Source organism: Gossypium hirsutum, chromosome A07, assembly GCF_007990345.1.
Source record: "Gossypium hirsutum isolate 1008001.06 chromosome A07, Gossypium_hirsutum_v2.1, whole genome shotgun sequence".
Taxonomy (NCBI): domain Eukaryota; kingdom Viridiplantae; phylum Streptophyta; class Magnoliopsida; order Malvales; family Malvaceae; genus Gossypium; species Gossypium hirsutum.
Window position 1 is genome coordinate 10,793,899 of NC_053430.1, and position 14,868 is coordinate 10,808,766.

Consider the following 14,868-nt stretch of genomic DNA (forward strand, 5'->3'; position numbering starts at 1 on the left):
GATAGACAATACACAAGAAAGAATCCACCTAGACTTCACCTTTTATTTTGAATATGAATTAAACGATTTACTCACTTGTGTCTTGATCAGTAGAAATCCCTAAATTATGTTAATATCTTTTTTGAGAGTAAGACCAACTGACTCTAGATTGATTAATTAAAATCTCTTTCTAATTAAAACCTCTATCGTCGCATTAACTCGATCTATGGATTCTCCTATTAGATTTGACTCTAATTCGGTAGATTTATGCCGTCCTATTTCTAGGATTACATGCAATATCACTCAATTATGCTAGATCTATTCTTAAATAGGGACTTTTCCTCCACTGATATAAGCACATTAAACATGAATTATTATCCTAAAAATATTAAAACAAGAAATAAGCATACATAATTGAGAACAAGAATAAAATATTTATTGCGTAAAAACATAAATTAAATAAAAAGGATTCATCATAGGTTTCATCCTCCCTAGGTATCTAGCGAATTAGTTTATAATACTGAATGAAAACATCTCAAATTCAGAATAACCACATGACATAAAGAAACTCGATAAAACTTCGAAAGTAATTAAAAGATCTTTGATCTTTATGGAGATTCGCTTCCGAGTTGATTCTGATGGTGTTTTTTTGAGTGTTTTCTTTGTCTTCCCTAATTGCCCCCTTATGTCTTCTTCTAATGGGTATTTGTAGACTTTAGAATGCTCAGAAAGCCTAAAAATTAGGTTTTTTCCATGTATTTAGGAAATAGGATGCAAATCGACACGAGCTGACACATGAGCGTGTATCCAACCACACGGGAGTGTGCCTAGCTAGTGTGGAAATGCCCAGGCTGTGTGGCTCTTGAAAATAGATCTATTTGTTTGATTTTGGCTCCTTTTTGCTCTTTTCGCTCCCAAATGCTCTCCTAAGTATAGAAACATGAATTTAAAGAATTAGGAGCATTAAATTCACTAATTTGGATAATTAATCATCCAAAAACACATTAAGAATAAGATTAAAATATGTTACTTTTATGGACTACATTTCATTTATTTAACATTGATTAGAATAAGATTTTTTTAATCTATAAATAGATGTATTCTAAACTCCTCTTGTATCATTTGAATTTGACATCAGTGAATTTTCTTGTCATCTGTCTGTAGTTTTTTTCCTAAAAGAGTTTCCAGATAACATCTCTGTGTTCATATTTTTATTTTTTTTAGTTGCAATCATTCTATATTGTTATTGTCGACGTTCAACTTTGACAAATTGGTATGAAAGCTTTTGGGTTGCTTATCTTAATCACAGTAATGGCGTCACTGAAGTATGAAATTTTGCTATTGGATTACAGCACCGTATTCGTGTTGTAGCAGTTAAAGATACAGACAGTTCTTTTGTATATGGATTTGGAAGATGCCCTACCGGGCATAGATAAGATGACTTCGACATTGTCGAATAAAAAGAAGAAGCGTAAAGAATGAAAGGCCTTGACGTAATTATATTTTCATTTTTCTAATGAAATTTTGTAGGATGTGATGAAGGATAAGATTATTGCTGCATTATAGGCAAAACTGGAACATCTATGCATGTTAAAAACCCTGACGAGTAAGTTACATATGAAGCATCGTTTTTATGCTCATTGTTCAGAAGAAGGTGCGTCTGTGCACGAACACTTAACTGTGTTTAAGGAAATTATCTCGAACCAAGTGGCAATAGAGGGTTAGTTGGTAAAAAAGATTTAAGATTGATTCTACTTTGTTTGTTGCCCCCGTCCTATTCAACCTTTAGAGGCAAGATTTTGTATAGCCATGGATCTCTCACAGTTGATGAGGTCTATGATTCTTTGACCTCGTATGATAAGATGAAGCATCTTGTGATTAACTTTGACTCTTAGGGATAGGAATTTATTGTTCGTTGGAACGAGAGTAGAATACTGATGATGATTGTGGAAGGACATATGAACGAAATCCTAGCAGTAAATCTAAGGGTAGATTGGGATCTTCAAATAGAGGTAAAACTTGTCACTTTTGTAAAAAGAAAGGGCACATTAAATCTGAGTGCTATAAGTTACATAACAATATCAAAAGGGAGGTTGCGAATCAAAAGGGAAAACAACAAAAAAAATTCGATGAAGTTGATGTTATAGAAGACAACATCAATGGTGAACTCCTAGTTGCTTCCGCCAAAAATTCTAAAATATGCAAGGAGTGGATCCTTGATTTTGGCTGCACCTTCGATATGAGATCCAACCGGGATTGGTTTACAACTTATGAAAAAGTATCTGAAGGTGTTGTTTTGATGAGACATAGTGCTTTGTGTAAGATCATGGGTGTTGGAATAATTAAAGTTAAGATGTTTGATAGAGCTGTCAGAAAACTTAGTGACATACGACATGTTCCAGAATTGAAGAGAAATTTGATCTTGTTGAGTACTCTTGATTCAAAAGGGTACAAATACACAGCTGAAAGTGGAGTTCTGAAGATTTCCAAAGGTTCCCTCATTTGATGAATGTACGAAGAAAAATTTCCAAGTTATATGTTTTGTAAGGTTCTATTGTTATTGGTTATTCAACAGTTGCTTCCTCTTCCTTGTCAGATGATGATGTTACTAGATTATGGCATATGCGCCTAGGGTATATGAGTGGGAATAGTATGACAAAATTGAGCAAAAGAGGAATTCTTGATGGGCAAAGCATTAGCAAACTGAAGTTCAGTGAGGACTGCGTTTTTTGGAAACAAAAGAGAGTTTGATTCACCAGAGGAATCCATAACAGGAAGGGAACGTTGGGTTACACTCATTTTGATATTTGGAGACCATCTAGAGTGCCTTCGAGAGATGAAGCTAATTATATGCTAACTTTTATTGATTATTTTTTCCAAAAAAGTTTGGGCATTCTTCCTGAATCAAAAAAGCGATGTGTTTTCTGCATTCAAGTCTTGGAAAACTATGGTTGAAAAACAGACAGGAAAATAGATAAAATGTCTCTGCACAGATAAGGTCTTGGAGTTCTATTTTGATAAGTTTAACGAATTATGCAAATCAGAAGAGATCATGAGACACTTGACAGTTTGTCATACTCCACAGCAAAACGGCGTTGCAGAACGAATGAATAAAACAATTATGAAGAAAGTTCGATGTATGTTGTCAAATGCTAATTTGCCGAAGTCATTTTAGGCTAAAGCGGCCTCTATTACATTTTTTTATCAACTGATCTCTATTCATTGCCATTGAGAAAAAGACTCCATAAGAGATATGGTCTAGTAAGCCTGCTGATTATTTTGATTTAAAGATTTTTGGGTGTCCTATATATGCTCATCTTAATAAGGGCAAATTGGAACCTAGATCTATTAAATGTGTTTTTCTTGGTTATAAGGCTCGTGTAAAATTGTATAAGTTGTGGTGCCCTGAAAATAGAAAAGTTGTTATTAGCAAAGATGTTTTTAATGAAACTACTGTGCTACCTAATTTATCTCTTAAAGACTCTTCAAATAAAGAACAATAAAAATAAGTAGAGCTTTAGACTGATTTGGTATCTACAATAGAGTCAACTCCTCAAGTTAGTATAGAAAATCAGAATAGAGTCACTTCTTCACCACAATATTCTATTGCCAAAAACGAAATTAGAAGAGGAATTAATCCTTCAAAGAGGTATGCCGAGGTTGGTCTAGTTGCTTATACTTTAAATGTGGTTGTAGATATAGATGAAAATCAAAAGCCATCTACTTCTTTCGAGGCAGTTAGCGGCAAAGACTCAGAAAAGTGGATGTTTGTCATGTAAGAAGAGATGAAGTCACTCCACAAAAATAGAACATGGGATCTTATGAAGCTTCCTAAAGGTAAAAAAGTTGTTCGATGTAAATGAGTGTTCCAGAGGAAAGAAGGGACTCTAGGAGTTGAAGAACCCAGATATAAAACAAGGCTTGTTGTAAAGGGTTACAGTCAAATTCCATGTGTGGGCTTCACATATGTGTTCTCTCTAGTTGTGAAGCATAGTTCGATTTAAGCCTTGCTTGGTATTATAGCCATGTATGATTTGGAGCTCGAATAGTTAGATGTAAAAACATCATTCTTACATGGAGAACTTGGGGAGGACATTTATATGCAACAACCAGAGGGCTTTACAGTATCGGAAAAAGAGGACTATGTTTGCTTTTTGAAAAAGTCCCGTTATGGCTTGAAATAGTCACCAAGGCAATGGTACAAGAGGTTTGATTATTTTATGACATTTTATGATTTCAAGGGAAGTAGCTTTCACAATTGTTTTTATTTTAAGAAGAATATTGATGGTTCTTTTGTGTATCTATTCCTCTATATTGATGACATGTTGATAGCAGTGAATGATAAATGAGAGATAAGAAAGGTCAAAGCCCAGCTTAGTGAAGAATTTGAGATGAAGGATTTGGGAGTAGAAAGGAAAATACTTGGTATAGAGATTCTCAGAGATAGAAAAGCTAGTAAATTGTACCAAAGTTAGAAAAGGTACATTGAGAAAGTTCTTTGTAGGTTTAATATGCAGAGTGCTAAGCCTATTAGCACTCCTTTGGCGGCCAATTTCAGACTTTCATCCTCTTTGTCTCTACAATCAGATGATAAGATTGACTATATGTCAAATGTTTTATATTCTAGTGGAGTGGGATCTCTTATGTATGCTATGGTTTGTTCATGTCCAGATTTATCATATGCAGTTAGTGCAGTTAGTAGATACATGGCGAATCCCGATAAATTACACTGGCAAATAGTTTAGAGGATTTTGAGATACTTACGAGGCACTTCTGATGTTTGTTTATAATTTGGAAAATAGAGATGGAGTCATTGAGAATATTGATGCTGATTTTACCGAAGACCTTGATAAAAGAAGATCTCTCACAGGTTATGTCTTTGCAATTGAGGGTTGTGCAATCAGTTGGAAAGCCACATTGCAAACCACTGTCGCTTTGTCTATCACTGAAGCTGAGTACATGACGATTATTGAGACTTGTAAAGAAGCTATCTGGTTAAAGGGTCTCTTTAGTAAACTCAATGAAGACCTTCAAATCAGTACAGTATTTTTGTGACAATCAAAGTGTCATCTTCCATACGAAAGATCAAATGTTTCATGAGAGAACAAAGCTCATTGACGTTTGGTATCATTTTGTTCGTGATATTATTGCTTGTGGTAATATTGTTGTGAGCAAAATCAATACTCACCATAATCCTGTAGATATGATGGTTAAGTCACTTCCTATAACCAAGTTTGAGTATTGCTTAGACTTGGTTGGTGTTCAGTGTTGAAGATAGACCCTTAAGGGGTTTCATAGAAGAGGTGAAGAACTTATTCGTTGAGAATTCGTGTCAAGGTGAATATTGTTAGTGTTGTGACCCAAATTCTTATTAAAATAAAATACAATGATAAAATAAAAAAAAAGTAAAATGCATCCTAGCTACCTTCTCAGCCTTGGTCTTACCCATTGCAAGTGGTAGTTGGCTAAAATAAAACAATGCCATTCATATGAAACATTTGAGGCCTATGAACAAGTAGTTGTTTCGATGATAGAAACAAAGTACCTTATTTTCTTTGCAAAATTCTTCACTGACCCAACAATTATCATCAATAATCCCATCTATATTTCCATTCCCTCAAATGGATGCCAATAGAGAAAAAGTGAAGATACATTTCATTATATAGGCTACTTTAAACAAACCCATAAAAAAAAAACTAAAAGTGGTCAGGTTTAAGTCTCTACAACCTTAACCTAATAATATTTATTTATAGGGTAAAAATAATATAATGGAGAAAATAAAAAAATGCCCACACAGATCCCTAAATTTGCGTCTATTTATTTATTTAACAAGTGAGTTGCACCTCTAAAACAGCCATCACCTGTATTCAACACCATAATAGGGTTACAGAATATTACCTAACTTATAAACAATTAAACTTTCAACTCTGCATAAATTTTTACATTTCATGCAATCATCAATCAATTTCAATCACATGGTCCCTATTACGAGCCTGTGAGACCTTAAACATGCATTGGGAGTGGTTCGAGACTAAACCGATAACATTGTAAACTTTTAGAACACAATGAAGTTTTTTTCAAAAACAGGGGACACTCGCCTGTGTGACTAGGCCGTGTGAAAGGTGCCGGTGTCACATGCCGTGTGAACATTTAAAATGGGAGCACATGGCCGTGTCCCAGCCTGTGTCCGACCCTATGTAACTCTCTGACTTGGGTTATATGGCCAACACACACGCCCGTGTGACTAGCCCGTGTGCCTTAAAAATGGCCATACACGCCCGTGTTCCAGGCCGTGCCAAACCTGTAGGGTATACTGACTTATGCCATACGGCCAAGTCACACGTCCGTGTGTGAGGCCGTGTGGAGCATATTGACTTGATTTCGAATTCAACACCAAAGGACACACGGCCGTGTTACGTGACCGTGTGTCACACACGGCTGAGACACACGCCCTTGTTTGTGCCCGTGTGGACAAAATTAGGCTATTTACCAAGACATTTTTCCACCCATTTTGCACATACTGATACAAGTTCAATTAGTTCCATTTCAAGACACAAATAAGTAGCCAAATATTATCAACCAATGTTCAAATTTTACCATTTCATACATACATTATCATACACCAATTCATAAGCACATAGCTTCTCAAATTATCAACCCTTATAGCAATTAAATTACCTAGTATCATTAAGCATTATAAATTCATACTCAATCACACAATATAGTTCAATTACCAAACTCAATATAGAACCATTTGCACATTTATAAACATCATCAAATTCATCATTTCAAGCCAACTCAAATAGCCAAATTACATTTTCATCATACATACCAAAATGACTCAAACCTATACATGCCATATACCATATTTACACAACTTCAAAAGTACCAAAATAGATGTCCGATAGTGTGATGAAGTTCTTGATGATTCCCAGATCTGATCTAGCTTCGAAATACTATTAAACATAGAAAAAGAAACAAAATAAGCTATAAAGCTTAGTAAATTCGTATGTAAATATGAAATAATCCCATTATTCATTAGCATTACAAAATAGATAACATAATTTGCATTTAAAGCACCAAACAATGAGTTAACGTAAAGTTTAATCACATATTAACTCTTATGTTCTCAACTTTTTTAACTCGTTGCTAAAACAGTTTTACGTGCATACTGTATCGATATGTATCTATTTCTCAACAATTCTCTTACCAAACCACTCCGGGCTTATAAATGCTTACGGTATGAGTACATTGATTTTTTGATGCCATAGTCCAACTATGGTCTTACACATATATTGCCATGGCCCTGCCGTGGTCTTACGTTCACATGCCATAACCCGGTTATGGTCTTATTTTCTGATTGCCATAGCCCAGCTATGGTCTTAAACACAACTCTTCTTTTTTAAACCGTACATTTAATTTAAGATCTCCAAATTTAACTAATAGGATAAATACAGTCTCAATTCCATCCATCAATTAAATAAATGCGCATTTAAGTTCAATTATACGAACTTACCTCGTGTACAAAATGACAGAACGGACTGACTTTTCAATTAATTTGCTTTTTGCCTGATCTAAGTCCGAATTTCTCTTTTCTTGATCTACAAGTAATCAAAATCAGCTTATTTATTCCTCTATTTATTCAATTCAATCCAAAATATACTTTTGAGCTATTTTACACATTAGCCCCTAAACTTTCACATTTTTACAATTTAGTCCTTATTACACAAAATCACAAATTCATGAAATTCAAGACTAACCCATGCTATCCGAATTACCATTATACCCCTAGCAGCCCATATTTCTCACTTATTCCATCTTTTAACCACTACATTTACACATTTCTCAATTTAACCCCTAATTTGCATTTTCACTAAAATCACTTAACAAAACTTATATAACTATAAAAAAAACATTCATAATCTATCAAGAAACTTCAAAATACATACTTATTCATCAATGACAACTTTTAAAATCTTTAATAGCATTTTCACTAAAATCACTTAACAAAACTTGTATAACTATCAATAAATATTCATAATCTATCAAGAAAACTTCAAAATACATACTTATTCATAAATGGAAACTTTTAAAATATTTAACAGTTTTGCAAAATAGTCCCTGGGCTAGCTAGTACTAGATGCAACTATCACAAAAAACATAGAAATAATTAAAAACAGAACAAAAATGGACTTACAATTGAACCTTGAAGTAGCCGAATGTTTCAAGCCCTAAAATGGCTTTCTTCTTTGCTATACACGGTTGAGAAAGATGAATGAAGTTCATCTTTATGTTTTTGTTTCATTAATTAACCTTTTTTTTATAATTTACCATATTAACCTTATTATAAAACCATTTAAAACACCTTAAAATATGTCCATATATGTCCACTCATGCTATTAATGGTTTAATTACAACATAAGGACATTTAATTTAAGGTTCTATAGCTATTAGATACTTTTAGCTAATAGAACTTCACTTTTACGCTTTACGCGATTTAGTCCTTTTTATCAAATTAAGCATTTAAACGATAAAATTTCTTAACGAAATTTTTACAAAATCACTCCATCATGCTGTAAACATTAAAATAATAAAAAAATAAATATTTTTACCTCGAATTTGTGGTTTCAAAATAACTATTCTGATTTGACTAAAAACGGGCTATTGCAACCTCGAACTTTTCAGGCCAAATCAAATGCGATCCGGTTTACACAAATCTAATACAAGCCACGGTTCCACCTAGTTCAATTCACATCTAGTGGAGGTCACATGCATATGGATGAAAATGGCTTGAATACCATGGTAAAAGCAACCTAAGTGATGCTACCAATCAAACAAGGTTATTTTGTGAAATGATCAATTTAGTTTTCTACATTTATATTTTTTTTGTCAATTTGGTCTTTGTTCTTTTTTTTATGGTTAAATTTAACGTTCAATCTTTAAAAAAGAGTAAAATCACATTGTTGCTAGCATGACAATCCACGTATATTTTTTGCTAATTTTTTTGAATTTCTAAAATACTTTTTAATGTGACATATAAGACAAATAGTGTTGTGTTAATATAAAGTACATGTAGATTGTCATGTGGTCTGCTACACCAACATATTCAAAAAATTAAAATTTTAGTCAGCATTTTCATTGAAAAAAGTTATTTTACTCTTTCTTAAAGCTCAAGAAATATAAATAAGAACCAAGTTGACAAAATATACAAACACTAAAGACTAAATTTATCATTATATTTTTTATTTTTTAAATGAATCTTTCAAAAAAATTTATTATAATTTCCTTAATTAGATTCATCTTGTACCTTATAATTTTGTATATTATTTTTATGAGAGTAAAAAAAATTTAAAATATTTATTTTAAAAATTGATGCACCATGGTATTAAGGCATACATTCAAGTTGCACATGATTAGCCTTGTAAGCACCTTATGAGGTGCTTGCACACTATAAACTCGCCGTCTATTTAATCACGCACTCTCAATAAAATATTTGTATAAACCCATCAGAAAGACAAAACCGAAATATTGAAGTACAACCCTTAATAATATTTATGTATACTGGTGTTTTAGGAGACAAAAAAGTGGGACATAAAACCATACAAAACAATGTCAACTTGATATTATATAAATATAGTGATTTAAAAGGTTTATGATTAAACACAAAAAATTATTTTTATTGCCTTTATATTATTATTTTGGAATATTATTTTCAATTAATTTCTAAAATATAGAAAAATTATATATATGGTAACTATAACAGATTTACTGATACTCTTAACCTTATTATACCATAAGTGATGTGAAAATTAAATTGCAAAATCTCTATTTTCCTAATATGGGATTTTTATTTTGCTACACAATTGGCAAGTATGTCATCAACTTGCAATTGCATAATTTAATATTAGGTGCAAAAGGTCCACAAATTCAACTATAAAATGCACAATACATCTCATACTTTGTACATTACTAGCTCATCTCCATATAAACAATTTTTAGTTTTATCTCTCAGCTGATTTCAAATAATGACTTCTTTTGGGGTTTCTTCTTGTTTCATCGTTTTGATCGTAGCATTTTGTTAGTATATACAATAATTCTCTACTTCGATATTCAATCATTACATAAATATTTTCTTTTTGGTACAAAAGGGTTTACAATCTGAAGATAAAAAGAAGGGTTGCAATTGTTGTGATTTAAATCTCAATTGTTTCATATTTATCATTGTCTTCGTCATCATCATCATCATCATTATATATATCAATAACTAATAAAAATAATTAAAACCGAATAAATGATGAAAAATTATTGTTTAATTTGCAGGTGTATTCTACTTGGAAGCATGTACTCATGACTCAGAATGTCAATTGAATTGTGACCATCTCGGCCTTTGTGACCTAACAATCGGAAAATGCAGTTGTCTATTGATATCTGATCCGTTATCCTCTACCATTGTACCAAATGTTGCAGCACCAAATGCTGCAGTACCAAATGCAGCTGTACCAAATGCTACGATACCAAATACTGCTGTTCCAAATGTTGTTGTACCAAACGTTGCGGTACCAAATGCTGCTGTACCAGATGTTGCGGTACCAAATGTTGCTGTACCAAATGTTGCGATACCAAATGCTGCTGTACCAAATGCTGCGGTACCAAATGCGAACGAGAAATGTGTTGACGATGCAGATTGTGCTAATTTTTGTGGACCAACTTGCAGATACTATAAATGTGATAGCGTCTTTTGTATATGCCATTGTAGTGAATGAAAAACATAGTGTTTTTGTTCAAAGGCTCTAATTTTAGACTTTTCAATAATTTATACTAGAAAATCAGCATATAAAACAAGTGACTAGAAAAATGTGTTGAGAGGATTGATTTTCTTTTTATTATATTAAAATTCACTTTATTGATCTTAAAAAAAAATAGATGATAAACTAATAATTAAACTCATGCTTCCAATTCAAATATGAATGATGTATACGTGTTATTTTTATGTTTTTTGTGTAATGTTATATTTAGATTGTGTAATCTTGTCATATCGAACATTTTTAATTTTGCATTTAAAACTTTCTTTATGGTTTCATTGTTGAATTAGATACTTCATTTTCTTGGCTAGATCCATTCTTATAAACTCATATGTTATGTTGAAAGAGATACATGAGTGCTCAAAGATTTATTTATTTTTCCTTTTTTCTTTTTGTTAACATTGAATTGGTGGGTAAGGGCGAGGGGGACTAGAAGTGACATTGGTCCCCTAGAAATGAAAATTTCTTTATGTAGTCCTTTTAACTTCTATAAAATTAAAAGTTAACATAATGATAAATTTTCAGTTTGACTCCACAAGAAATAATATTCATTTATGCTCCCAAAACAATTGGGAAACAAAAATCTCAACAAAATGTTAGAGTACTTCCCATATACTAGTTGATTCTAGTCCAATCAGAGTCATTTGATTCTAAAAACCTTGTTGTAAACCCTTTATGTTGTGTTGAAAGAGACATGTTGGAGTACTGGAAGATTATTCATTTTTTATTGACAATTTAACTCGGAAAACAAAAATCTAAACAAATATTAGACTAACGAGGTTTCAAGTTTTCCAAGACATGCGTTGAGAGAGCAACAATCTTTGAATTTCTAGTTTTAATTGGGATTTCATCATCATCTTATTTTCATAAGACTAAATTTTTTCCCCACAAGAAACCTACAAGTTTTCGATCATTTTCAAGTTTAATGGCCTCTTGTTGTGTTCTCGCTACTTCATCCAAGTATAAACATCATCTAATTAGTCCATGATTCCTACCTTCATACACATTAATATGAGCTTAAGCCACATTTTTCACCTTTGCAATTGCTAAGCAACCTTGTTGCAACATCAAATTCCCACTTGCATTGTATTTTTCATATGTTTGATAGGTCATAATAATAATAATAAAAAGAATTATAGTCAAAGTAACATAAAAAGTATTTGGTTTCGGTGTACCATTAAGGTATGGTATAGAAGTTTGTATGTATGGATTTGGAAAGGTGGTAGCCATAAGAATACTAGGGCAAACAGTAACTGGGTTTACTTTTAGCTTCTTTGCTTTCATCCTAGCTACCTTGTCAGCCTTAGTCTTACCCATTGCAAGTAGGGGTGAGCAAAACTCGATTCAACTGAAAAAATAAAAAAAAATCAAATTTCGCATTAAACGAATCGAGTTATTTGAATTAATCAAATTATTCGAGTCAACTTGATTTTTTTTCGAATTTTGAGTTCGAATCAAGTTTGGTTTTCAAATTCGAATAACTCAAATAATTCGAATAAACTGAATACTAAACTATAATGTTTTACATTTTTACCCTAAACTTCCAAACCTCTTTACTTTGCCCCAAAACTTTTACTCCCTCCCAGTTTTCCCCCTAAATAGTGTTCCTTATAACTCATCCAACCAAATCACATCAAAAGAATAGTTATGGTCAATGCCACCAAAGATTACAGTTAAAACTGCTAGATCGGATACATGTGGTCAAGCCACTATATTACAACCCAGCTACTAGAACAAACATATGTGGCTGAGCCACGATAATTGTAGACAAGCTGCCAAACAGAAATGTGGATAAACCACTAGAATGCACAGATCATTAAACTGCCAGAATCGTGTCATATCAAACATTTTTAATTTTGCATTTAAAAAATTTCTTTATGGTTTCATTGATGAATTAGATACTTCATTTTCTTGACTAGATCTATTCTTATAAACTCATATGTTTTGTTGAAAAAGATAAATGAGTGCTCAAAGATTTATTTATTTTTTCTTTTTCCTTTTGTTAACATTGAATTGGTGGGCAAGGGCGAGGGGGGCTAAAAGTGACCTTGGCCCCATATGAAAAATTCTTTATGTAGTCCCTTTAACTTCTATAAAATTGAAAGTTAACATATTGATAAATTATCACTTTGATTCCCTAAGAAATATTAATCATTTTTGGCCCCCCAAATTTTTTTTTGGCTTCGGTCTTATCACTGGAGAAACAAAAATCTCAACAAAATGTTTGAATATTTCCCATATACCAGTCATTTCTGGTCCACTCAGTCATTTGATTTTAAAAAGCTTGTTGTAGACCCTCTATGTTATGTTGAAAGAGACATGTTGGAGTGCTTGACGATTTATTTTTCTTTTATTAACAATTTAACTCATGAAACGAAAATCTCAAAAAATATTAGACTAACGAGGTTTCAAATTTTACAAGATGTGTGCCAACTAGCCTTATTTAAAAAAGTACCAAGCTCTGAAGTGCTAGTTTTAATTGGAATTTTTTCATCATCTTCTTTTGATAAGACTACATTTGTTTTTCCTTGTCACACCCCAAATTTTTGAATTTTTATTTTGGATGGTTGTTCAAGTGGATTTTGTAAGGAACTTGTAAGTGAGCTCATCTAATTCGAAAGATTAGACAAGAGCTATTAGGTGCATCCTTTAGCAAACTGTTTTGTTGTGTTCCGCCATCTTGCAGCTTGCATTTTGGTAAGTTCTTCCGTGCGCAAACACGCCAGTGGCGAGTTCAGTTTTTTTGGGTTTAATTATTTGATTATTAACCCACGATAAATGGGACACGTACTAGTGACGTGGCAACCCTTGGGAAAGGAACGTGTCGCTGTGCATAACACCTGGAGAGTCTTGATCGTTGTGCTTAATTAGTGGAATCATGTGTGCATGTAACGTGACTAGGGATCATGTTTAGAGTGGTAAGAGCTTATTTTTATATAAATAATAGAGGTATAAAAGAGGAAATACTTTAATTTCCTTTTCCTCGACTCTTCTTTGTTATCTCCAAAGAAATTTAGAAGTGTTCTTCATTGCTAGAAGGAAAAACCTATGTTTATAGCTTATTTGGAAATTGCCTTTCGAGTCAATTGCTAATAATTTATTAAGTCCTCATTTAGTTCAAATATTAGGAAATATAAGAGTGGTTGAATTCATATATATATAGGTTTTTACTGGATTTTTTTGAAAGGAAGGAAACTTTCTTCTAGTTAAATTTTGCATGTTGTCGATTCTTATTTTTGCATAACAGTCTCGATTGTTTCTGTATTTAATCGAAATGATTAATTGTATTTAGCTAAACTAGCTTAAAATTTTATGTTGTCTTGTCAGGTAAAGTTAGTTATTCCCTTAGAATTTGGCATGTGCATTCTTGTGATAACAAACAGTAGATACGAAACTTAAATAAATGTGCATGAATGATTGAAATGGATATTTCTTCCTTGGTGCACAAGCTCAATATCCGGAAAGGTGGAAAAAGGGGTAATGAAGGCCTATTAAAATGTAATATGATGGGAAGAGCAAATGGATAATTTGATAGGTTACACACTTTTCCTCCAATAGGGCATGTGAATGCAAACCGAGATCGGCGAAGGACCCCAGCCTTACGGCGCAAGACATGTGTTCAAATTAATAAGGAGGATTTGTGGAGATTCAATTGGTATAAATGGAACATTAGCTCTTCAGAGTGTTGGAAGGATCCGAAGCTAGCACAAGAAAGGGTGTATAAATGTTTGTAAATGGACCGCATGTGAACTGTACTGGAATGTATCAACATCTGACAATGGATTATGCTTATTGACAAATGTAATTAGATGCAGATAGTATCCGCAAATGCATTTAACTTAGTCATAATATATGTTAGCTTGTGAATTGTATTTAGATGCTATTAATATTCACCTAGGTACCTAATTTAGTCATAATATATGTTAGCATGCGAGTTGTTTATTTTCTCTTAAGGATGAATATTTATTTTGATATTCCTTCAATGTACTATGTACGCGGACTTGGATGAAGATATTGTATTATAGGTAGGTTTGTATGGGTTATTATTTAATCTTGGAACTCACTAAGTTATTTTGAACTTACCTAG

General features: G+C 32.6%; 1 protein-coding gene across 1 annotated transcript; it reads left to right on the forward strand.

Moving 5' to 3' along the window:
- The first annotated feature begins 9,923 nt into the window (after positions 1–9,923).
- LOC107898415 (uncharacterized) lies at positions 9,924–10,818 on the forward strand. The gene is made up of 2 exons (XM_016823897.2): positions 9,924–10,056; positions 10,300–10,818. The coding sequence occupies exons 1-2, from the start codon at positions 10,005–10,007 to the stop codon at positions 10,740–10,742; spliced, it is 495 nt and encodes a 164-aa protein (XP_016679386.1). The 5' UTR covers positions 9,924–10,004; the 3' UTR covers positions 10,743–10,818.
- The last annotated feature ends 4,050 nt before the right edge of the window (positions 10,819–14,868 follow it).